General features: G+C 41.1%; 4 protein-coding genes and 1 long non-coding RNA gene across 10 annotated transcripts; 4 read left to right on the top strand and 1 right to left on the bottom strand.

Annotated features, from left to right (window-relative positions):
- Positions 1-4523: 4523 nt before the first annotated feature.
- On the top strand, positions 4524-5800 carry LOC134214932 (uncharacterized). Its single transcript, XM_062694205.1, has 3 exons — positions 4524-5026; positions 5106-5213; positions 5289-5800. The coding sequence occupies exons 1-3, from the start codon at positions 4967-4969 to the stop codon at positions 5433-5435; spliced, it is 315 nt and encodes a 104-aa protein (XP_062550189.1). The 5' UTR covers positions 4524-4966; the 3' UTR covers positions 5436-5800.
- Positions 5801-8113: 2313 nt separating this feature from the next.
- On the top strand, positions 8114-14457 carry LOC134210655 (transformer-2 protein homolog alpha-like). 6 transcript variants are annotated; one of them, XM_062686830.1, is made up of 6 exons: positions 8114-8246; positions 8369-8595; positions 8653-8717; positions 9006-9258; positions 13463-13821; positions 13877-14457. In XM_062686830.1, exons 2-6 carry the CDS (start codon positions 8566-8568, stop codon positions 14004-14006), a joined length of 837 nt encoding a protein of 278 aa, XP_062542814.1. In that variant the 5' UTR covers positions 8114-8246; positions 8369-8565; the 3' UTR covers positions 14007-14457. The 6 variants fall into 6 exon arrangements, with proteins under 6 accessions (XP_062542814.1, XP_062542816.1, XP_062542818.1 ...); XM_062686832.1 differs by having other exon boundaries at positions 8126-8261; XM_062686834.1 differs by having other exon boundaries at positions 8131-8595; positions 9012-9258.
- Positions 14458-14896: 439 nt separating this feature from the next.
- On the top strand, positions 14897-15790 carry LOC134209145 (uncharacterized). The gene has a single exon (XM_062685126.1). The coding sequence runs from the start codon at positions 14897-14899 to the stop codon at positions 15788-15790; it is 894 nt and encodes a 297-aa protein (XP_062541110.1).
- Positions 15791-19935: 4145 nt separating this feature from the next.
- LOC134214931 (uncharacterized) lies at positions 19936-20358 on the bottom strand. Its single transcript, XR_009979977.1, has 3 exons — positions 20335-20358; positions 20156-20231; positions 19936-20089 (listed from the first exon to the last, which is right to left on the bottom strand). It is a non-coding gene; the product is annotated as an uncharacterized LOC134214931 (long non-coding RNA).
- Positions 20359-21564: 1206 nt separating this feature from the next.
- LOC134209144 (uncharacterized) lies at positions 21565-25215 on the top strand. Its single transcript, XM_062685125.1, has 3 exons — positions 21565-22467; positions 22558-24470; positions 24585-25215. Exons 1-3 carry the CDS (start codon positions 21565-21567, stop codon positions 25213-25215), a joined length of 3447 nt encoding a protein of 1148 aa, XP_062541109.1.
- The last annotated feature ends 14 nt before the right edge of the window (positions 25216-25229 follow it).

The following is a 25229-nucleotide window of genomic DNA, read 5'->3' as shown; positions in this document are numbered from 1 at the left end:
CAGCTTTCATAGTGATGGGCGGTATGCAAAGGCGCGTGATCGGGTGGTGGCCGATCAATGAAAGAATGTGCAAGTTGAGGATCAAAGGCCGGTTCTTCAACTTCAGCATAATCAACGTCCATAGCCCACACTCCGGAAGCACTGATGATGATAAGGACGCATTCTACGCGCAGCTGGAACGTGAGTACGACAGCTGCCCAAGCCACGACGCCAAAATCATCATAGGAGATTTGAACGCTCAGGTTGGCCAAGAGGAGGAGTTTTGACCGACTATTGGAGAGCTCAGCGCTCACCGGCTGACGAACGAAAACGGCCTACGACTAATTGATTTCGCCGCCTCCAAGAATATGGCCATTCGCAGCACCTACTTCCAACACAGCCTCCCGTATCGGTACACCTGGAGATCACCACTGCAGACAGAATCACAAATCGACCACGTTCTGATTGATGGACGGCACACTGGTGATGGTTAAACTGCGCCCAAAACTATCCGTCATCAACAATGTTCGGTACCGACGACCGCCGCGGTACGACCTAGAGCGACTGAAGCAACCTGATGTCGCCACTGCATACGCGCAGCATCTCGAGGCAGCGTTGCCGGAAGAGGGTGAGCTCGATGAGGCCCCTCTTGAGGACTGCTGGAATACAGTCAAAGCAGCCATTAACGACGCAGCGGAGAACAACGTCGGGTATATGGGTCGAAGTCGACGGAACGATTGGTTCGACGAAGAGTGCAGACAGATTCTGGAGGAGAAGGACGCAGCGCGGGCGGTCGCGCTGCAGCAAGGTACCCGGCAGAACGTGGAACGTTATAGACGGAAGCGGAGACAGCAGACCCGCCTTTTTCAAGAGAAGAAACGCCGCCTGGAAGAAACGGAGTGCGAGGAGATGGAACAGCTGTGCCGTTCTCAAGATACACGCAAGTTCTATCAGAAGCTCAACGCATCCCGCAAAGGCTTCGTGCCGCGAGCCGAAATGTGCCGGGATAAGGATGGGAGCATATTGACGGACGAACGTGTGGTGATCGAAAGGTGGAAGCAGCACTACGAGGAACATCTGAATGGCGCTGAGAGTACAGGCAGTGAAAGTCAAGGCAGCGGAGGAGATGACTACGTCAGTTCAGCGGACGATGGAAGCCAACCAGCCCCCACCTTGAGGGAAGTTAAGGATGCCATTCAACAGCTAAAGACCAATAAAGCAGTTGGTAAGGATGGTATCGGAGCTGAGCTCATCAAGATGGGCCCGGAAAAGCTGGCCACTTGCCTGCACAAACTGATAGTCAGAATCTGGGAAACCGAACAGCTACCGGAGGAGTAGAAGGAAGGGGTTATATGCCCCATCTACAAGAAAGGCGACAAACTGGAGTGTGAGAACTTTCGAGCGATCACCATCCTTAATGCCGCCTACAAAGTGATATCCCAGATCATCTTCCGTCGTCTGTCACCATTAGTGAACGAGTTCGTGGGAAGTTATCAAGCCGGCTTCGTTGACGCCCGCTCGACAACGGACCAGATCTTTACTGTACGGCAAATCCTTCAAAAATGCCGTGAATACCAGGTCCCAACGCACCATCTGTTCATTGATTTCAAGGCGGCATACGACAGTATAGACCGTGTAGAACTATGGAAAATTATGGACGAGAACAGCTTCCCTGGGAAGCTTACCAGACTGATCAAAGCAACGGTGGATGGTGTGCAAAACTGTGTGAAGATCTCGGGCGAACACTCCTGTTCGTTCGAATCGCGCCGGGGACTAAGACAATATGATGGAATTTCGTGCCTGTTGTTCAACATTGCGCTAAAAGGTGTCATGCGGAGAGCCGGGTGTAACAGCCTGGGTACGATTTTCAACAGATCCAGTCAATTTATTTGCTTCGCGGATGACATGGACATTGTCGGCCGAACATTTGCAAAGGTGGCAGAACTGTACACCCGCCTGAAACGTGAAGCAACAAAAGTTGGACTGGTGGTGAATGCGTCAAAGACAAAGTACATGCTTGTGGGCGGAACCGAGCGCGACAGGGCCCGCCTGGGAAGCAGTGTTACGATAGACGGGGATACCTTCGAGGTGGTCGAGGAATTCGTCTACCTCGGATCCTTGCTAACGGCTGACAACAACGTTAGTCGTGAAATACGAAGGCGCATCATCTGTGGAAGTCGGGCCTACTACGGGCTCCAGAAGAAACTGCGGTCGAAAAAGATTCGCCACCGCACCAAATGTGTCATGTACAAGACGCTTATAAGACCGGTTGTCCTCTACGGACATGAAACATGGACAATGCTCGAGGAGGACTTGCAAGCACTCGGAGTATTCGAGAGACGGGTGCTTAGGACCATCTTTGGCGGTGTGCAAGAAGACGGTGTGTGGCGGCGAAGAATGAACCATGAGCTCACCCAACTCTACGGCGAACCCAGTATCCAGAAGGTAGCTAAAGCCGGAAGGTACGATGGGCAGGACATGTTGCAAGAATGCCGGACAGCAACCCTGCAAAGATGGTGTTCGCTTCCGATCCGGCAGGTACGAGACGGCGTGGAGCGCAGCAAGCGAGATGGGCAGACCAGGTGCAGAACGACTTGGCGAGCGTGGGGCGTATCCGAGGATGGAGAGATGCGGCCTCGAACCGTGTATTGTGGCGTCAAATTGTTGATTCAGTGTTATCTGTTTAGATGTTAACTAAATAAATGAAAATGAATGAATCTTATCGGCTTCGACTTAACATGATTTGTTTTCAGATTAAATTATCTGTTTTATCATCGGTTTTCTGCTTGTATTATCGAAGGTGCTCTGGCAGAGTATTGTATCATTGCAGCTGTTGATGGTGAAGGTTGTGTAGAAATCGAGCGGATTTTTTGCGTCGAAGAAACATTAATGCGGTGGACCAGCATAACGCAACGCGACGCAACCATTCAAATTTGAATTTCGAAGGTGTTGTATGAGAGTGCCGGACTGATTGGCTTAAGCTTGAAGGGCCAATACAGAGTATGTTTGGAGCGCCACCGATATTGTTTTGGCTTTTCTCATTGGAAGGCCATCAAATTGTATTGAATATGGTCTGCCGGATCGAATTCTATTAGTTTTGGATTGCAATGCTGGATATATTCGTGAAAAAAAAATAACAAAGAATACAGCTTGCGAGACATGGTGTGTATCAGTGGAAAATATTCAACGGCGGCACATGTTCAACAACAGATGCCTGCGGTACATAGTTCGTGTCTGGCGGCCGCAAGACTAGATCTCGAAAAATAAGCTCCATCGTCGTTGTCACCAAAGCCCGATTGCAATTGAAATTCGAAATTGGAAGTGGGGCTGGGTCGGCTACACCTTACGTGGGGACGGAAATGAAAGCTGTAAACAAGCATTAGACTGGAGTTCATCGGGACATCGCAGCAGAGACAGACGCAGAAGCTTATGGCGACGCCGAGGGGCTGTCAACTCACGTATTTACGATTCACCTGCCTGAATTGAAAAGGCGTATAATTGAGGAATCATTTTGAATTTCCGTATTTTTTGGCGTATTGAAGTATTTATGTGTATTTTTGTATTGTAGTGTATTAAATTCATCAAAAATTGTATTTTCAGTGTATTTTTCACCATAAATTGTATTTTTTGCGTATTATTGATGGAATTTTTAATCCTTTTCGACTGATCGCGAAGCCGAAGCAAAATTTTTCACACAACAAATGACAGCTCTTCAACGGAGTAAAAGACAGATAGGATAGGAAATGGATTCCATATTCCATTAAAATTATTACAGATTAGAATTTTCCATAGAAGGGAGGAGTAGAATTGTATTATTAATTGGGTTGTTTAGGGGTATATATGTTTTTACATATTCTGAATCTGCATAAAAATCTGAGCCTAATTCCAATTTTTCAGAATTTTTGGAGCCCCGGAACTATTTTTAATTTGCATTTTAAATTTATATGGGACTTAAAATTTGTTCTTATGCTGCATGGGCCAACTGTCATTCTATGAATGTTAGTGTCATTCTATCGATTGAAATGGATTATTGTTTGCTGTACAAAAATGTAAATGAAAAGTTTACAAACAAAATAAAAATATGTTGGAGATCAGGAAAGCATGCTCTTTATGTTAAACTGCAAAAAACTAGATATTTTTCTGAGCTAAACAACCCAATTTAATATTTTCACCATGCTTGATTCATCCCCGACAGTGCTCGTGGCTTTCTTTCCATAGTTGCATTTTTCATCGTTTTCAAATTTTGAATTTGTGAAGCAGCCACCTTCAGAGAGGCTCGGCCATCTTGTGCTTAAACTGTGTGGTTTTTTAGCAACATAAATAAACTATTTAAAAAACCAGAACATCTTTTTATTCTTTTTTTTTGCTTATTATCTCGTATTTTAATTTGAACCACTCACGCAATAGGTTCCAGTGTCCTGCATGATACAATCCGGAAATCTTGTAAATTGCGATGAAAGATGTAAAAGTTTTTAGATGGTTTTTTAAACATTGTTATTTTTTGTGACGCCCTACCCGCATACTCAAAAACTGTGTGGAATATATTCCAAACTTTAAATTCAATTTAAGTCACATATTAACTTTTTATGTTAACTTTCGGATATGGCTGCACTTCAAATAGTTTTCAATATTGCACTATAGACAACAGTGAGGCTACATTATATCATTATGTCAATTTAACATATGAGGTTACTTAACTGTGCTTTACAATCTATGTTTGCATGTTTTAGATATACGCACATTATACAAGTATTCGTGAAAGATATCACACAAAATCACTTCACGATATATATTTTAAACAATGTTACTTATGATCCTGGTCATGGAAAATGTCACAAATACACTACAAGATTTTATGATACTAACTTAAAACTACATTAAATGATAAAGTTATGCGGCACATGTGTGCGTACTGATATTCTATTTGTACTTTTTCACTTGCCATTTGCCAGTTTTGATTTCTGCTTCCTCAGTGCTATTAGTGAAAATGAGGAAAAAGTTTAACGTTACAACCTCGGTTACAACCGAATACACACGAATCTATCAGGTACGTCTCTTATAATTCTTCCATGATATCAATTTACAGAGATTTTATGAATTTTAAGTGATCTTTTTTTCTTTCGCAGTGTTTCACAATGAACGAGAGTTCCAGTTACGAACCTCGAAACGAAACAACCGGAGTGTTATTTTTTCCTCCTTTTCGGGACTCAAACAAGTTGTCCTTCATCAAAATGGTAGGTACATAACAAAGACAAAATCGGAGAAAAGTTGTATTGACATCAAATTTATTTTTCCGCACACAAATCTAGTGCTGTTCGAAGCTTCTCGATGCCGCTTGCATCTCGGGAGTAAATTGCTGTTATGTGAAAATGCAACGAGCGGTATCATTGGAGATGCAGCCAGCCATGGATTCGGCACTCACGCCACAATTGCCTTCCTGCATTTCTGGATGTTGAGCATGCATGAATTTACAAACTTTACAATGCTGATGGAAGCTCAGATTGAATAAAAATTATTCATTAAAGAAACTGGTTTGTTTTTTTTTGTTTTATTACGAAAGGAATTCAACAGGAAATGAAAATAATAAATCTCAACAATATAGGTTGCAGTTATTCTCGTTTTCGTTTTGTACGATCCAATTATAACTGAACTTTGCGATATAATGTTTCACGTGACAAATATGGATTATAATCCAACCTTATAATATGGATTCCGTTGAAAATTTTGTTCGCGAAAATGTTCATTTTTTTATGGTGACCTAACTTAACAACCCCTTCCACACATGGTTATTTGTCCGATAACCATCTTCCAAATGGTCATAACCATTCGTGAAAATGTGGGCTTAAAGTTAAGACAAATGTTATATCAAATTGTTTAGGCGAAGTTGTAAATCGTTTGAAATGTTAAGATATGGAGTTCAAGAATAGTTTGTGTTTATGCGGGTATTAATATTATAATATATACTACATTAATTTGTTCACAAGCAAATGTTTCCAGCTCTACTATGAATTATTCGGAAATTATGATTGATGCGTTGAAGCGAGTTAATCCCTCCCATGTTTTGATATAGAAATAGATATGTTTCTCATGAACTTCCTCCACAATATTTGAAAAGGAACAATCGATATATCCAGCTCGGTTATGTTCATTCTTCTACAGGATACAGATACCGATATAATCGAGTAAATAACATTAAAATTGAAATAACACGATTCCGCGAGTTATTTGCTCCCGGATTTTTGTTTTCAAAACAACAATTCCATAGCTGTCAAAATAATCTGATTTGTATTGACAGGTATTAACGTATTTTTGGTGAGTCAGTGTATTAATCGGGTATTAAAATTGAACTTTGAGATGTATTGAAGGAATATCGGCGTATTGATGAATTATTCCGAATTGAAGTATTAAAAAGAATTTTTGTATTTTTTTAGGTATTTTTAATGTATTTTTAGATGCAAGTATTTACAATTCAACTGATTTATACAGTTGATCGCCGGGCGACGCAGCCTCAATAAAGAAATAAAATAAGTCGACCAAAATCTATAGATGACAACAGGTTAAAGCGATAGCTAACTTATCGAAATCGGTAAGGATGGAGATCTTCCAAGTCTGCCCTTTGCACCACTGGAGGTGTACAGAACCTTTACACACTCGGTTTTTATTTCTACAGCTCGGCAAAATTCGCACAGTCCTGGTGCCCAGCCAAATAAAAACTGATATATTGTCAAAAATTAAGCGTGTTAGCTGGGTTTCGGCAAATTATTTGCTGATTTTCAGCAACTTTGACAGTCTCGGCGGATAACATGTTTACTGGGGCTCGGCTGTCCGAATCTCGGTAAGGGGCCGTACACGCATATATATTCCGTAAGCACTAACGGGGGGAGGTGGGTCTGTCGTTATCTTACGCACCATACACAATTAAGGCGTGCTCGTAACCCACCCGTCATTGAAATTAATTTAGTGGTAAAGACGTAGCGATGTTCATCTTTAAAATACTTTGACAAAGTAAATCATTGCGTTGATACTTGCGTTGATATAAAAGATATTTTAGTTACTAGATAAAGATTGTCGCTTCGGTTCCCTTTGTTCTGCTGTCCGAAACATGTGTGGTACATACCTGTCAAATCGTATGGATTTTCCTTCTTTGACATTTAGCTCCCCTATCTTCGCCAGCAAAAGATGTTCCGGACAGCGACGACAGCGACAATCTTTATCTAGTAACTAAAATATCGATATTACATGAATTGTGATATCGATTAATTAAGATTTGTATCATTTTTGGGGATAATTTAGTGTAAAGAAATACCGATAAAATCATTTAATTTTATGTAAATAACTTTGAAGAAGTTTGACGAATGGTTCACCGGACTGTTTTTTTTTATATTGTGTCGCCAGCACTAAATTGTATTCCTACTTCGGACGTTTTACTTCCGAACTTACTTCCGACATCATGAACGTCAGAACAAAATTTGAATTTGCTACCAAAACATTGTCGGAAGAGCGTTCGGAAGTGTGAAATCGACTTCGAACCTCAATTTGGTGCCAGCGACGTTGTCAGCGACAAAAAGCTCGATTTTGTGACAGACACTGAGGAAACTGGACGCATGATTTCCAATCAAACGCCTTATGAAAATTTGCCACAAGGAATCGGTATGAATTTCAATATGTTGCCTTATGAATGATGATTTACATTTAAAAAAAAGTAAAGTGCAGCAGACTGGGTTCGAACCACGGACGTCGGGATCGGGAGGCCGGTATGTAGACCACACGCCCATCGACGCTTGATGACTTGGGAAGGTAACTGCGTATAAAAAGCACTGTTGGTGGAATATTCAGTCGAAGCTTCATAAGGCGCTAGTTATGAATTTCGCTAGTCCAGTTCGCTGAGTGGATAACACCGTGCAGTGCTGCATATTTATTTTATTTTTCCGTGTGAATCTCGTCGGAAGTGGGCCTTGCTGCCAGTTCATCAGCGTCATATAAACAGTTTTGGTCTAAATGCACAATACATACACTAGTGGGTAGCCCCTCGCTCGCTTTACTAAATCGATTTAAGCGTGTGGTGGTATGCGGCGCAACATGGTATAGGCTTTTTGTTTCTTTGTAGCATATCAATGTTTTGCTACATATTGAAGTTAGTGGTGTGTGGCTGTCAAATCGTCATATGCTTGTAAATATCAGCATCTTTTGCCTCTTCGGAAGTATTATTTTCTTTTCTGGTTTTTATCGGTAATGCAAAGTAAAATTACCTGAAAAATCTGTAAAAGGTTTGAATAAGTAGTGTAAGTAGTGAAAACAACAAAAAATCGTTATGGTGAAAGTGTAGAAGTGTTAATATTCGTAGAAGAAAAATCAAGTTCAGATAATTTTTAGCTTCACCTTTTGGCAGGGGCTGAGTTACAAAGTGAGAGCATGTGACGTGAGTTCTTGCTTACGCGACAGAATCAAATCAACGGAAAAATAGTGCGGAAAGTGGTGATAGATGATGCTTAATGATTGGTGTTTTTTGAGAATATTTTGAAGAATATTGCTAAAAATAAAAGTGCAATTGAATCTACAATATCTACTGTTTCTTAGCAACATAAAATGAGCTACTCCAGGGGCCAATATTATGAGGTAAGATCTCTGATAATTTTGTTGATTTTGACGTATATTTTGTGTTACCATTTGCAGCAAAGATCTCGTTCCCGCAGCCGTGATCGAAAGTATCGCCGGGAAAGCCGCGAGGATAGTTATCGGTGAGTCGAACAAAATGCGTACGATGATCAAAAACAGATTTTTGATATTTAAATTTAATTGTACCGTAAACAAGATTTCAGAAAGTTTAACAACAGATTATCTAGTTGACAGAACACCACACCGTGGTGCAATGAGTGTTAAATGAGTTACCATTAAGGTAAAACGACTCAAACCACAATTCCTAATCATATCGCAACTTGTTGCTAATTTTATCACAATCAGGCTATATTTGTATAAAGCTTTTCTTGATACATGGCAATTTTTATTTTGTATAAATCTTTTCCTAGATACAGCTCATCCTACGCTGGTGGATCTGATTATGCCGGGGGCAGAGACAGCGGAAGTTACCGCCCTCGAAGCTCACGACAATCGCATGCCGCCGAGCCCCACCAATCACATCACAGTGCGGCGGAGTACGACGAAAGCAAGGCCGTTCTGGCGGTCTTCAATTTGAGCATTTATACCACCGAATCCGAGCTGTTCGACATGTTTACCAAGTTCGGACCACTGAAGAAAGCAACTGTAGTGATCGACGCGAAGGTAGGCTCTGATCCTGGTTAGTGCATAGAGAGAATTGCTGTGTGGCAAGAAGAGAATATCGCCAGAACAAATGGTTCGTTTGTTTTAACGTGCTGGTAGCTTTATCGAAGATATCGGAAAAGTTCTGCCTCGTGTGAGTTCTGGCTACAGAAGCATCGTTCGATGTTGGGGGATTTCAGGAAGAAATGTGAGAAGCATATAACATTTCTTTAAAGGCCCTCCCAAACAGCGAAAATTTATAAGTTTGGTGGAAGATTCAGTTGGAGTGCCTTTCAACGAATGATTTAATCTTGCAATTGACATTATTATGTTTGAAGAGAAATAATCTTTTAATTTATGTGTGCCATTTTTGAAGAATAAGAATTTAATTGTAGCGAAACAAATTTTAGTAACTGGTTTTATAAAGAAGCGTATTTCTGGAAGTTCTAAAGGTGTTGCAGAAATGTTTCTGAGAATAAATCAATGAATGGTAAGAAGTCAATCATACGGAGAAGATGAAGAATTGAAGCCATAATTTGAGAAGATGTTATTGCGAAGATTGAAGATTCCAAGGAAGAGAGAAGATCAGAAGATGGATTAAAATTGAGTGAAACGAGAAGATCTGTTGCTGTGAAGTCAAAAAGAAGAATTGAAGAAAACCAACGGAGAAAACTGATGATCTGCATATTAGAAGATTAGCTTTCTTGTTGTAGTGGTCTTGAGCTAAAGTTGAGAGTTGTTCTAAGCTTTCTTTAAGAAGAGTATGGTTGAGAAGAAAGATGGTTGAGTGATACTTATCGGAACTTCAGATTCGAAGGATCCAATGCATGGAGCTGAATATTATACAGGTTGTATTTTAATCAATAATTTAGATACCTATTATGTTTTTCTTTTGGTTTCACATTCATTTGTTAAAGGGATCTACTTGAATTTCCAATGTATTTTAAGGCTACAGTAAAACCTCCATGTGTCGTTGTTCTATGACACGATATCGACTCATGGAAGCAATTTATTTCGGGTCTGCCACGAAAGGCTGAATCACATAAGGCTGAAAACTCATAAGGCTGAACACGAAAGGCTGAAAAAGTAAAAATCTCACATAAGGCTGAAATAACAAAAGGCTGAAACTCGAAAAGCTGAAAAATCGTGAGAAACCAATTTTTGTGGAAGGATTCACATTTGACGTTAAAAGGGGCACAATCTAAAATGATCCGCAACCTTCTTGCAACTTCTTGTTGTCTTTAAATTTTTATACGGAATTCTTATTTTTTAGTTGTTTAGTTGTTTTAGTTATGTTGAGGTAACATAAGAAGAACAAGACTTTAGTGTTCTTAGTTCTTGTATTTGGTTTTTGATTCTTGCTGAAATTACTTTCTTATTTTTTATTCTTTATTCTTCTCTCTTCTCCTTTCTTCCTTTTGCTTTTTCATTCTCCCTTCTTTCTTCTTCTTACTTTTTTATTTAATTTTTTTCATTTTTTTTGTTCTTCTTCCTTTTTCAATCATTCTTTTTGCTTTCTTATTTCTTCCTTCTTCCTTTTCCTTGTTTTTTTCTTTGTCTTCTTTCTTCATTACCATTTTTTCCTCCCTTTCTGTCTTCTTTTCTCTACTTTCTTCTTTTTCCAAATTTCTTCTTCCTTTTTCTTTATTTATTTTTCTCTATTCATTCTTCATTCTACCTTCTTTCTTCTTCTTTCACCTTCCTTCTGTCGTCATTTTGTCCATTCTTTTTTTCTTTCCTTTTTCCTTTTTCCTTTCCTTTTTTACCTTCTCCCTTTTCTTTTTTCTTGTTCCTTCTTCTTTCTTCCTTCTTCATCTTTATCCTTCCTTCTTCCATCTTTATCCTTCCTTCTTCCTTATTTCTTCTTGCTTCATCATTATTCCTTCTTCCATCTTTATTTGACTTTTTCCTTCTTCTTTCTTCTATGTTTTTTGTTCAATATTTCTTTCTCTCTCCTTCTTCCGTCTTCTCTCTTCCTTCTTTCATTATCTTCCTCCTTTTTCATTCGTCCTTGTTTCTTCTTGCTTCATCATTATTCCTTCTTCCATCTTTATCTTACTTTTTCCTCCTTCTTTCTTCTATGTTCTTTCTTCAATCTTCAATTTTTTCCCTCTCCATTCTTCCGTCTTCTTTCTTTCTTCTTCCTTCTTCTTTCCTCCTCCCTTTTTCTCTGTGCAATTTTCATTCTTTATATTTTATTCTTCATTCTTTATGTTTTATTTTTTATTCTTTATTCTTTATTCCATATTCTTTATTCTTTATTTGGTATTTTTTATTATTTATTCTTTATTCATCATTCTCTAATCTTTATTCATTATTCACTATCCAACCACTCAACATAGTTGGTACAACATATCGTATGGTTGGAATTCATTTCATCCCATCAATTTCAGCCTTTCGATACATTTCAGCCTTCTGATACTTTCAGCCTTTTGAGACTTTCAGCCTTTCGGGATTCCAGCCTTTTGAGTTCAGCCTTATGAGTATTCAGCCTTATGTGTTTCAGCCTTTCGTAGGACACCCATTTATTTCATATTAAAAAAAAATGTTTTTGGGTTACTGTGATGATCCCTCCAAAGAGCTTTCCAAGGATTTTCTATTCCTCATCTCGATATTTCCGTGAGTCGATGGTCCCTTCGATATCGACTCATGGAGGTTTTACTGTATCAAGTAAATCTTATTACGATACATCAAATATGAATATTATCGTCCCTCATCTTAAGTAATTGTTCAGCACATCCACTTTTGGTCGGGTCTGGAAACCCACACTTAGCGGATTATTGACTTGAACAAAAATACATCAATCATAAATGTAACATTTAATGCTTCATAGAGAAATGTTTCCTTTGCACCCATAACATACAAGAATTGGGACGATGGAACTAATTGTATTTATCCATAAAAACTGAGAATAAATCATCGATCAAATCATGGAACCGTCGAATGACTCTAAGTTCTCTTGGAGCATTACGAACATAATAAAATTATTTTGCCGACCTGATCAAAATTTTCACAGAGATTCTAACAGCCGAAATCTCAGGAAACAAATTTACCGAATTTGCTAATTCCTTTGCGGAATCTTGTCAATATTTTACCGAAATTCAGCTCAAATGATTTCTTGCCGAGATCAAGGTAACAATTATCAATTACTTGGCAAAGTTTTTCGAAATTCAGGGGAAATTTTTACCGAGATTCGTTGAAATCATTGCCGAGATCTCAGCTGTTGGATTCTTGGCAAATGTTCAATTTTCATTTTCTAATGTAAATGTCCGGGAAGTGGTCAGAGTCATCAATACAGACCCCATTCGATTTTAGCAACATTCGGTTTTGGCAACATCCGATTTTGGTAGCAGAATATTTTTTTATATTTTTTTATATTTTTTTAAATTTTTGATGTTGCCTATAAAACAAGTAAATATCCTCGTAAAAAAATGCGTTAAAAAAGTGAAGAAATGTCGAAGTATCATAAATAAAAAACAAAAACCATCCAATTTTGGCAACATAAATGTTCCGAACGTGTTGCCAAAATCGAATGGGATCTGTGGTGCATTTTAAATTTATGATTCGTTTCTTGATGAAAAATCACAATGAAAGAGCTGTCGAATGACTGGTTTTTGCACTAAAACTGAATGTCCCCTTCTACAGGTTCCCAGGTAGAGACAGGTAGATAACTGTTTCGGAAATTGAAAGTATGGGGCATTAGAGACTTAGAGAGGCATTAGGCATTTAGAGTATGTTAATTGGCACCAAGTTATTCTTTATCATGATTTTATTATCATAAATTTTGTAATCTGAATAGGCTAATTTAGTTAATTAAAATCAATTTTATTATAATAAATGGCGTAATCTGGATAGGCTACAATGCTGTGCAGAAAATTCGAAACATTAGCATATGTTTAACAAATAACTAAAACACGAGAATGTTTTATCAAATCTAGTATATTTTAAAGCTATCGCATTTTATGATATCGCGACAACATAGCGAATGGTATTTTTACATGTTCGATACTACAGACGGGCACTATTATTTTGAGACATCGTAAAACGGGAAAGAACACGATTGCCACTTTGGTTTTAATTCAGACCATAATGAAAAATTAAATTTTTGCTGATTCAAATTGAGCTCCAAAATATTTTGTTATTTGTTCCAAACATAAAAAATACGAGTCCAAAACTATCATCACGCTAACCATCTTTTCATTTGCTGTCCGTTCATTCACAACAGACCGGTCGTTCCCGCGGGTTCGGTTTCGTATACTTCGAGAGCACCGAGGACGCCAAGGTGGCACACGTGCAAGCCAATGGTATCGAAATCGGCGACCGCAGAATACGGGTCGACTATTCAGCAACGGAAAAGCCCCATGATCCGACCCCGGGGGTGTATTACGGCAAAGCAAGCTACCCAAAGGGGGGAGGCGGCGGGTCCAGCGGTGGCGGCTACGATAGTGGAAGATCTCTGGGACCACCGGCCCAGATGGCAGGCAACATGGCAGCACCCGGTGGATACTACCACTGTCGGGCCTGCGAGATCGAAGCGCGCGAGCGTGAACGATGGGAACGGGATTCGCGACGCTACGGAAATGGGTAAGTTACTTGTGTGAGGAAATTGTTATGCGACTGCTAAGAATGTATTAACCAGCAGAGAAAGAGAGTACTACTACCAGGACAAGTATTCTGGCTCGAGAACAAACGAGATGCGTAGCCGTGAACGGTCGGCTCCGTCTCGGTCACGGAATGACTACTACCGAGGAGGTGCAGGTGTCCGCTGACGTTGGTTACCGATTGTTGCGCCAAATGATCAGAGGAAGTTCTGTTTCAAAAATAAGGTCATTTCGTAAATTATGTTCCACAATGATTTGTATTCTCTTAAGCATCATCATTTTCTCAATCAAAGGCCAATCTTCTATGGTGCATGCAATGCACAACATCAAATGAAACTGTTATGCACGAACATTTTACAAATTATGTCAACATGAAATAAGTTAAATAACAATTGCAATGATAATTTCACAGGAAATATAACACCTTTTTAGTATAAACTAATGCAGCTTTTCAACCGATGAAATCATATCTAATAATTATCCATAAAAAATCTTAGTTTTAAAGCGTAACTGATATGTTTTTATCGTTGAGTCAAGCATGTATTTCAGTTGCAGCTTGTGGTATTTTCCACAATCATAAAATCAAACAAATATACCTATATTGAAGTTTTGAATACAATTGTTATTATTTGTATCCGAAATATTCATCGATTATTTATAATATGTGCAAAGAGTTGGAATGGATGAGATTTCGATTCTCAATAAATTTGAATTTTTTATCAACGGTTTGGCAGAATTCGTTCTATTATGGGAAGGGGAGTTTTTTATGACTGACTATGCTCAAATTTGGCCTAAACATTCTTTGCATATCAAAGAATATTGTGGCCAAATTTCAAAAATTTGGTCGACAAAAACCCCCCTGACAATAATAGAACAAAACCTGCCAAACCAACGATTCTTCTTCAGGGACGGAGGAAAGGGAAAAGAGCCTGGGATTTATGTCATGAACGTTATGACGTTCGGGGCGGCATGCTCCCCTTAACCTTAACGCAGAACGCATCAGGGAACAGTTCCCGGCTGCGGCTAGGGCAATCGTGCGCTACACATACGTGGATGACATGTTGTGCAGTACCGAAACGGAAACAGAAGCCATTGACCTTGCGAAACCCAATTGGATGTCCAATTCTCCGACTGTTCTTGCTGCATTACGTGGGGACTCTGGAGTGGGAAAAAGCTTGGACCTTTCATCAACCCTAGCTACTGAAAAGGTATTGGGAATGTGGTGGTGCTCCCAGACTGATTGTTTTGTCTACAAGATCAACCTGGCCAGATTAGGGGAGGACCTACTTTCTGGTGTTCGCCGGCCTACAAAGCGAGAGGTCTTACGTACTGTCATGACTATCTACGATCCCCTGGGTCTAATAGCCAACTACTTGATGTACCTCAAGGTGTTACTTCAGGAAATCTGGCGATCAGGTACAGGCTGGGATGACGAAATCAATACGCAGTGTTTTGAAAAATGGCAGATCTGGTTCAGACTTCTTCCCGAGCTTGAAAGTTTACAAATCCCGCGTTGTTACAGGCTTCAGACGACGATTGGAGCGCAAACGAAAACCCGGCTGCATATATTTGTCGATGCCAGTGAGAACAGTATGGCAGCCTTAGCGTACCTCCGTTTCGCAGAGAAAGGGATAATCGAGTGCTCGCTCGTCACAGCGAAGACCCGTGTAGCCCCGCTAAAGTACCTCACTATTCCTAGGCTCGAACTGCAGGCAGCTCTGATTGGTGCTTGGCTAGCAGGCAACGTTCTCCAAGGAGTAGATATCAACATCTCGCAATGCATCTTATGGACGGATTCGAGGAATGCTCTATCGTGGATTCGCGCAGACCACCGACGATACAGCCAATTTGTGGCAGCTAGAGTTAGCGAAATCCTTGACCTTACGAACGTCTCCAATTGGCGATGGGTCCCAACGAAATGGAACGTTGCCGACGAAGGCACTAAGTGGTAGCATCGTCCTTTGTTTACACATGAGAGCAGATGGTGTAAAGGCCCTGAATTTCTTTGGCAACCAGAAGGAGAGTGGCCTACCATGCCGAGACCATTGGAAGGAACAATAGAGGAACTACGCGCCAACGTTCACGTGCACTACGACACTACGAAGCTGAAATTTTCTACGGAACGGTTCCGTACATGGGGGAGCTTGATCCGAATAACTGCTTACGTTTTTCGGTTTATCAAGAACGCTCGTTCAAAAACCGCCAGGGATATTGGGGACCTTACTAGTGAAGAAATCCGCCATGCCGAAAACTTCCATTTTCGGGTAGCGCAGCAGGACGGCTTCTTGGACGAACTCTCAATCCTTCAACGCACAGATCGGAAGGCAACACTGCCGAAGCGTAGCCCACTCTACAAACTCAACCCGTTTATCGACGAGAAAGGAGTGCTACGTATGCAAGGAAGAACAGGAGCATGCAAATACCTGTCACCGGATGCAATCAATCCAATTATTCTTCCTCGAGTGCATCTGATTACGCTGTTAATCGTCAAAAGTTACCACAAAAAATTCCAACATCATAATCATGAGTCGGCTATCAACGACATCCGGCAAAGGTTCTGTATTAGCCGTATTCGCCGCGTATTCGCAAAAATCAGAGCCAATTGCACTCGTTTTATGCTACGGGAAGCCCGCCCGTACCCGCCAGCAATGGCAGACTTATCGCCTTGACGGCTTGCCGCCTTCGTTCGCCCGTTCACCCATACAGGGGTTGATTATTTCGGCCCGATGGAGGTAACTATGGGGAGAAGAGTTGAGAAGAGGTGGGGGGTTCTTCTTACGTGTCTTACCATTCGCGCAGTCCATCTTGAGATAGCTAGTTCGCTAAACACTAACTCTTGTTTAGTGGCGCTACGCAATTTTATTGTGCGCCGAGGAGCACCAGCAGTATTCTACGGCGACAGAGGAACAAACTTTGTTGGTGCAGAACGAGAATTGAAGCAGGCGCTGGCAACAATTGACCACGACAAACTGGTGCAAGAGTTTGTGAACTCGAATACGTCCTGGCACTTCAATCCACCGGCTGCTCCGCATATGGGAGGTAGTTGGGAGCGGCTCGTTCGGTCCGTGCAACGGACCCTTTCTAAACTCAAACCATCACCGCGCCCAACTGATGAGGAGTTGAGAAACGCACTGATTGAGGTTGAAGGAATTCTCAATGCACGCCCGCTCACGCATGTCCCTATCGACGACATAGATGCTCCGGCTCTCACCCCGAACCACTGGCTGTTAGGAAGCTCCAATGGTTTTAAGCCATGGTCTCTACTGGACGGTAATTTCATCGCTCTACGACGTGGTTGGCATCAATCGCAAGCATTCGCCAACCACTTCTGGTACAGATGGCTCCGGGAATACCTTCCGGAGATAACTAGGCGCAGCAAGTGGCACGAAAAAACTCGGCCAATCCAAGAAGGCGACATCGTACTCATCGCAGATCCGGCACCACCTCGAAATTGCTGGCCGAAAGGGCGTGTCATCGGCACCGTGAATCGAGATGGCCAGGTGCGCAGAGTAACCATCCAGACCGCCAGGGTGTGTTGTGAAAGGGCAGCTGTACACGTGGCTGTACTCAATGTCGGCCATAAGAAGGAGTTGGCTGTCTCAGAGGCGGAGTCAGCAAACTGGGGGGAGTGTCACCGAATCCCCTCGGTGTCAGCGAAGCAACGCGTCAGAAGAGCATTGACGCGCCGACGCGTACGCGAGATAACAGCGAACGTCCGGAAGGAGGGAATGGCAAATCCGTCAGTCATGGTGACGAGACAGAAATTAATGAAAACGAAGACTAAAACGTGATTCCGAAGAACAAAGCATACATAGTTATAGTGTTATATGGAAATATTCCAAAATCCCTACGAATGTTGTTTGCCTTAAATCTAGTTTATACTTATCTACTTTCTTAAAACTACGTTTTGCCTGGGAATTCTATCCGCCGATTTGGTGCACGAGTCCGATTCTGATAACGATATCGGTTGGTGTTACGGTAGGGTTCCGAAGAAGCAGTTAGCCAGTATTGGGAGACCGGTAGAACGATTCTAAGCAGGCATTGAAAGCGTGAGTGAAGCGGACGAGCATTGATCTAATTCAATCATAGCATCCTATGCCAGTGAGTGAACAGCCTTGCTCAGATGGATACCAAACAACGATTATGAGCGATCGTTGCTGCGTAAACAACGAGCAACAGAGTTCGCCAAGCCCAACTTACAGTCACTCTCAAAATTGAGCGTACACCATGGATTACATGAATATATTCGAAAATTCCAAAGGAAATTTAATTGTTGGCTCGGTTGTTTTTAATGCATTTCAATATTCATCCCTTCTTTCAATGTATGCGTACATAAAATGATTGAAATTTTTTCTCTGAAGTTTATTTATTTGAAAATAATCTCAAAATACGCCTATTAAATGTGACAAAATTGAGCGTACAGTGATTTTTTTTCTATAAAATTTCTTATTATAAACACGATTAATGTATTTTAACATTGTTTTTTCATGATTATATTTATAATAATAAACATCCGCTACTTAAACATTCAATGTTTTTAAATTAAACCATGTTTTGGTCAAAATGGCGAACAAATGAGAGGTAAGAACATTGTTATTTAACAATTCAATGCTCCTGGGCAAAATAGATGCTTTAAGATATGGATTTCACCGGCATCGTATCTTATATATGATAGATAATCAAAATCGAGCGAGACATACGATTAATTTGGAAAAAATCAGTCGGTAAATGATGAAAACAGATGTAAACATACAGAGAAAACGACAAATGTTGGGAATGACATAATTCAAATTTAGTATGTCTTTAACTTAAATTTGTTTTAAAGCTCGATTATTGTCTCAGGTCTATCATTAAGAATAATATTATTGAATCCGATCATTTACTGTCAAATTCTAAAAGTACAAGGTGCATGTTAAGGTACCGAACGAAAAAACAGCTTTTCAACCCCGTAGAGCACTTCTGATTGAATATTCAAAAGATAGCTTAAAATCGTAATTTCATAATTAAATTTGGATTAAACTCCACGATCTGTTACCATAAGGGATACAATTGGATGATTTCCATGTGGCGAGTAAAAATAAACTTTTTTAAGAGTTCAGCAGCTTATTTAATGATATCTTGGTGTATTTAAATGATTCAACCAAATTTGTTCCTACGGTGACTGAGTCTTCAAATATAAAATGACATCTTATAATGTATCCGTGTGCTGCTCTTTTATTAATATTATTATTAGGGTGAAATCAGGAGTGATTCAGTTTCATTCTAAATTTTCGACCACTATTCTAGTTTGAATCTGGAGCAAAATAGAACAAACTTGCTGGTTTCCCCAGCAGTGTTCTATTCATGTTTTTCAAATTTTCAATTAATTGAAATCATTATGTTACCGCCAAGAAAGGCGCCGGAATTGCAAAGTGGATTGATCCGTAGATAAAATGACGCATCCATACACCAAAACAATTGAAAAATATTTGAATCTCGTGATTCAATCGTGGTTCAAATCTGCAGAAAATAGAACGAAGCGTTATACCAGTTTTATTTTTTTGACATTTGACTGGTATAAAAAATGAATCTAGAACAGCTGCTGGGAAAATTAATGTTTCAGATTCATATTCAAACTGACAGCCTCGAACGATTTGAATCACTGCTGATTTTACTCTTAATGAGTGTTCTGAGCTTATAGGCTACCTACCCGCATAATTCTTAACTATATCTAGACCATAGCTCGTATTATCCTTGATGATAAATAACGTTGTCATTATTATTCTGATTGTAGTATGTAAAAACAATAAGCATACTTCAACATAAATGGTTTCAACAACATGATATATTGTGTTCGTCAAATGTACTATTCGAGTAATGGGCGGTTAAGTATAATTACAATACAAAAATGGCCATTTTTCAGTACATATTTTTCGGCATACAGCATATATTATGGTGCTTATACAATCCCTTTTCTCAGATGAAAACAATTAGGAATGTAATAATAATATAGTAGGACCATACATGAAAAAAAAATCCGTACCATATTCTTTGATGTTTGTTGTTTTTCTTATTTTGTAGTGATAATGAAGTAATTAAATGAATAAGCACACATGTCTATCATTGCACAATCATAATTTTTATTATCTACATCAAGTTCTTGAGTATTTCATCGGATGAAATGGGTAGATATTATTGAACATCAATCCGTGCAAGAAACCAATTTTGGGGACTTTCGGAGCCGACTGCAGTATATGTTCCCGATAATGTTGCTGCAATGAGCGTATGGAATCAATTCAGTTGTTAAGATTCACTTTTAATTATATAAAAATACATACCCTGTAATCGGCAATAAAGAATAAAGACGGTCACTTTCATGGTCAATTTGATGAACTCCTCGTCCGTGTGTTGGATCTGTAGATTTAACATGGAAATAATTAATTCGACCTTTTTGGAATTTCATCGAGAATTCAGTCAAGATTTGTTATACCTATTCACTTAACCAATATACACTTACTTTTTTCTGGGGCTTAGAGATAGATGTTAGAGGAAAAATGAACAATGTACAATAATTTTATAGAGTTTTAATAATTGGAGCGCCGTAAATTATTTGAGCGATAAATTCATGCTGCAGAGCACCGCAAATGTCAGGTTTTTGACATTAGGCTTTCTTGGTAGATTTTTATTCGCGCGCCAAGTTGAAAGCTCGCTAGATAGAGTGGAGGGAAACGGGAAGTACAGTACCCGAAAATAGGCAATGTGAACGCAAAGCATATTGCAACAAAAAACAGTCCACTAGAAGACTTTGAAGAGTGCGATTCTCGCGAAGTAAATTCGAATGTTAAGTTAGTTAATAAAATGTTTGTTTGTTGAAGACTAATACACGCGTTTTCATTGTGCTACATAATCACTTCCGCCAAAAATTCAAATTCCTGAGCTATACGATTAACATTGTTGTGGTCCGTCCGAGCCGGATGATGTGATTGGATTTTCTGGAAGTTTCTGGAAGTTGTAGCTGGTGCATGTGTGAAAGTGCGGTCCGTGACCGGAAGAACAACGACGATTATGCCCATGGCATAGTATTCGGGAAAATTGACTGCATCGTGTGCAGTAGTGCGGCATGTAGCCGATCCGCGTTTCGTTTTTGCTCGTAGCGAAAAATTGAAATTTGTGTCGGTTCGTGATCGATGATTGGCTGGATTGTGTCCGTGGCAAAATCCGGCGCACCGTGTGCGTAATTGCCAAAATCGTAAAGCGCGCTTTTCCGAAGCTGATTGCACCGTGTGCAAAGCGAAGCGAGTTTAGTCCGTGACTAATGCGTGGCCGAGGCCACAAAAAACAGTGAACTTTCAAAAGTGTTCCTGCGGCACATGTGTCCGTGACACGTCGCGAGCGTGATTGAACAAGAGTGAACACGATTGAGCATGAGTGAAGAAGAAACACCGTGGAGTGTTTAAACAAATAACTAAAGAAACATTTTGGAAGCGTTAACGGGCACGCAAAGTGAAGAAGAGCCACTAGTTCCGTCGGTGGCAGACCAGAAGATTGCAAAGCAAGTGCGCGAGGAGAAAGAAAGCGATGGAATTCAAAAATAGAAGTGTTATCGGATCGGCGTGATCTCATCAAGGAGAAGCTGACACGCATGAAGGAGACGTTGAGAGGAGAAGGTGTCAGCATACATTTGCTTAACCTTCACCTTGAAACATTGCGGCGTTGCGCGGACGAGTTTGATAAAATTCATGCCGACATGTCCGCCCTATTGCCGAAGGAACAACGAACTGGAATACGCCAGGAGTATGCGGCATTCGAGGAGATACACAACGAACTTTACGTTGACTTGCAAACTCGAGTTGCCCAAGCGCAAGACGCACGTCGCGTAAATCAAGGTACGTCAAATAGTTTAAGTATTCCAGGTATCCAACAGCCGATTGTGGTACAAGCAGCAGCACCACAGTTGCATGCTCCCTTTCCAACCTTTGATGGAACACCGGAGAACTGGTACAGTTTCAAGAGCCTCTTCAAAAGCATCATGGCGAAGTACCCAAACGAGACACCTGCAATGAAGATTTTGCACTTGCGTCATTCCCTGAAAGGAGATGCGAGAGACAAGATCGACCAAGACGTCGTCAACAACAACGACTACGAGAAGGCTTGGAAGATTCTTGAAAATGCGTACGAAGATAAACGGCTGATACTGGATACACACGTCGATGCTATTCTTGATTGCGCAAGGGTTAGCAAGGACAACCGAGGAAAGTCGATTTCGCAACTGGTTGAAACATGTTCGAAGCATGTCGACGCTTTGGAAGGGCACAATTATCTTGTTGACGGATTAGGTGAGCTGATCCTATTGAATGTGCTCTACAAAAAACTGGACAAGGAAACACAAGAGCAGTGGGAGCTGAAGGTACCACGAGGAGAGGTTCCTGATTACGAAACGTTCATGGAGTTCCTGCGTGAACGAGGACGTGTTCTGCAACGTACAAACCGCTCGCAGCAGCAACAGGTACCACAGCAGTCAACGGTCCAAGGGAAACAGCGAGTCGTGATAGCTGGTAACAAGGTATCAGCACAGCCATCTAAGTCGTTCATCCAAACGGCTAAGGACATGTGTCCGTGTTGTCAGGATGAGCACGTCATCTACAGTGCAGTCGGTTCCAGAACATGGATGTCCAGGAACGCAAGTCTGTAGCTGCAAAGTCAGGCTTGTGTTATAACTGTTTGAAGCAAAAAACATCAGGTCAGTGAATGTCAGTCTGACCAAGGGTGCAAGGTCGAAGGCTGTGGTCGCAAGCATCATAGTCTATTGCATCCCAAATACGAAGCGAGTCTACCGAAGAGCAATGAGAAGCCACAGTCTACAACGGATAAAGGCAACAAACAGGAATCAGGTTTGCGTGCAACTGCAATGTGTGCGAAGATTGGATCAGCGAAGCGGCAAGTGCTGCTCTCAACGGCAGAGGTCTTGATGGTTGGAAATGGTGGTTCTACCGTCAAGTGTCGTGCATTGTTGGATTCAGGGTCTGACAGTCACATTCTCACAGAGAGATTGGCTAACAAACTGATGTTGGAAATGAATCGTGTCGACGTACCAATCAGCGGTCTCAACGACATGCAAACGAAAGTGAAACATCTTTTATCAACGAAGATTCTTTCTCGAATAAGCTCGTACGCAACGAACGTGTTGGATTTCTTGATTGTGCCGAGTATAACATCGAGTATTCCAGTAGTGGAAATCAACACAAAGTCCTGGAAACTGCCAACCGGAGTGCGACTGGCTGATCCATCATTCTATTCGCCAGGAGAAATTGACCTCATCATCGGCAACGAGATATTTTTCGACTTGGTGAAGAAAGGGCGCCTGAAAATAGAGAACAGTGCGATTACATTAGCAGAAACGGAGTTTGGTTGGATCGTTGCAGGATCAGTGGAAATGAGGAAGAGTGTACCGCGTGCACGCATATGCCAGTTTGGTCGCCAAGAACAAGCGTTGTGTGAAACTATGGCAAGATTTTGGGAAATCGAGGATGTTCGTCTTGGTTCTAACTTATCAGAGGAAGAGGCAGTCGTCGAAGAACATTTCAAGCAGACTCATGCCAGGAATGAGTGCGGTCGTTACGTGGTGCGACTTCCTTTCAACAACAAAAAGTGTCAACTTGGTGATTCTTTCGTTGGGGCGAAGAAGCGTTACGAGCGGCTGATGATCTCCTTATCGAAAAATCCTGAAAGGCGAATGCAGTATTCCGAGTTTATGGCAGAGTACCTCGCTCTTGGTCATATGAAGGAAGTGGATGATCCCAGCGAAGACGGGTATTATATACCGCACCACGCGGTGTATAAGGCATCTAGTTCGACTACGAAGACGAGAGTTGTTTTCGATGCTTCGGCTAAAACGACTTCCGGAGTATCGCTGAATGACACTATAATGGTTGGACCCACCGTCCAAAGTGACTTGATTGAAGTAATATTGCGATTCTGTGGTCATCAAGTGGTACTGACAGCTGATGTTCCGAAAATGTACCGACAGGTCGGTATGCATCCGGAAGACTGCAAGTATCATCAAATTTTGTGGTGCAACGAACAGAACGAGATGAAGATATTTGAGCTGCAGACAGTTACGTATGGCGTAGCAAGTTCACCGTATCACGCAACGAAGGCGCTGATGCAGTTGGTTGCAGATGAAGGCGAGCAGTTTCTTTTCGCTTCTGCGGTAATCCAGAAGGACAGCTATGTTGACGATTTTCTGACCGGTGGCGAAACAGTGATGAAAGTAAAAGCCATGTACAATGAGCTTTCTATGCTATTGAGCCGAGGAGGATTTGGTGTTCATAAATTCTGCTCGAACAGCCATGAAGTACTTGCAGCGATTCCAGAAGAGCTTCAAGAGCAACAAGTCTGTTTTGAGGAATCTGGGATTAATAATACAATCAAGACTCTTGGTTTGATTTGGAATCCTTATCAAGATTATTTCGCTTTCCACGTCCAACCGGTAACCAGAGAACGTGTGTCGTCCACAAAACGTGCAGTATTATCGGATATTGGTCGGCTTTTCGATCCGTTGGGATTACTGGGACCGATAATTGCATTGGCCAAGATGATCATGCAAGACATTTGGCGTCTCAGACTGGACTGGGATGAAACACTTCCGGATGAGTTGATGCATCATTGGCGAAATTTCCGTGAAGAATTACCAGCAATCAACATCAAGCAGAAACGACGTTGTGTTGTTTAAAGCAAGGCTACTTGGATCGAACTACACGGCTTTAGTGATGCCTCCAAGCGGGCGTACGGAGCAGTAGTCTACATTCGGAGCATAGCAGCAGATGACACAGTGGAAGTAAATCTGGTTGCTAGCAAATCCAGAGTAGCACCATTGAAGCCGTTAACAATTCCACGTCTTGAGTTGTGCGGCGCCAAGTTGTTGGCAGAGTTGGTGCAGAAAGTTACAACGTCGATGGCGCTCCATTTCAATGAAGTTAATTGGTGGTGTGATTCGCAGATCGTATTATGTTGGTTGAAGAAATCTCCGTTGGCGTTGAACCAATTTGTAGCCAATCGAATAGCAGCTATATTGGAGCTCACGCCAGGCTGCAGTTGGAACTATGTTCGATCCGAAGAGAACCCAGCTGATGTAATTTCGAGAGGTGCGATGCCGAATGATTTGTTGCAGAATGAAATGTGGTGGAACGGTCCAGAATTTCTGTGGCAACAAGCATACGATGTGCAAGAACTGGAAGCATTTGAAGAAAAACAGTTGCCGGAACTGAAAATAGTGAAGAGTTTAGCGGTTATCAGCAAAGTTCCGTCAATTTCGTTTGATCGCATAAGCGATTATAGAAAGCTACAAAGAGCGTGGGTGTATGTGCTGCGATTCATTCACCTAAAGAAAAAAAGATGAACGTTAGTATAAAT

Source organism: Armigeres subalbatus, chromosome 2, assembly GCF_024139115.2.
Source record: "Armigeres subalbatus isolate Guangzhou_Male chromosome 2, GZ_Asu_2, whole genome shotgun sequence".
NCBI classification, from domain to species: domain Eukaryota; kingdom Metazoa; phylum Arthropoda; class Insecta; order Diptera; family Culicidae; genus Armigeres; species Armigeres subalbatus.
The sequence above is the reverse complement of the archived record's forward strand: the minus strand, read 5'-3'. Positions and strand labels throughout refer to the sequence as shown.

Excerpts from the sequence above, each read along its gene's own strand:
- LOC134214932 (XM_062694205.1), top strand. The coding sequence starts at position 4,967 with ATGAGGAAAAAGTTTAACGTTACAACCTCGGTTACAACCGAATACACA. Across the intron at positions 5,027-5,105 it reads AATACACACGAATCTATCAG|TGTTTCACAATGAACGAGAG; the intron begins GTACGTCTCTTA and ends TTTCTTTCGCAG. Across the intron at positions 5,214-5,288 it reads AGTTGTCCTTCATCAAAATG|TGCTGTTCGAAGCTTCTCGA; the intron begins GTAGGTACATAA and ends ACACAAATCTAG.
- LOC134210655 (XM_062686830.1), top strand. The coding sequence starts at position 8,566 with ATGAGCTACTCCAGGGGCCAATATTATGAG. Across the intron at positions 8,718-9,005 it reads AGCCGCGAGGATAGTTATCG|ATACAGCTCATCCTACGCTG; the intron begins GTGAGTCGAACA and ends ATCTTTTCCTAG. Across the intron at positions 13,822-13,876 it reads TCGCGACGCTACGGAAATGG|CAGAGAAAGAGAGTACTACT; the intron begins GTAAGTTACTTG and ends TGTATTAACCAG.
- LOC134209145 (XM_062685126.1), top strand. The coding sequence starts at position 14,897 with ATGTTGTGCAGTACCGAAACGGAAACAGAAGCCATTGACCTTGCGAAA.
- LOC134209144 (XM_062685125.1), top strand. The coding sequence starts at position 21,565 with ATGTCCGCCCTATTGCCGAAGGAACAACGAACTGGAATACGCCAGGAG. Across the intron at positions 22,468-22,557 it reads AGCACGTCATCTACAGTGCA|GTCAGTGAATGTCAGTCTGA; the intron begins GTCGGTTCCAGA and ends AAAAAACATCAG. Across the intron at positions 24,471-24,584 it reads GATGAAACACTTCCGGATGA|TGATGCCTCCAAGCGGGCGT; the intron begins GTTGATGCATCA and ends ACACGGCTTTAG.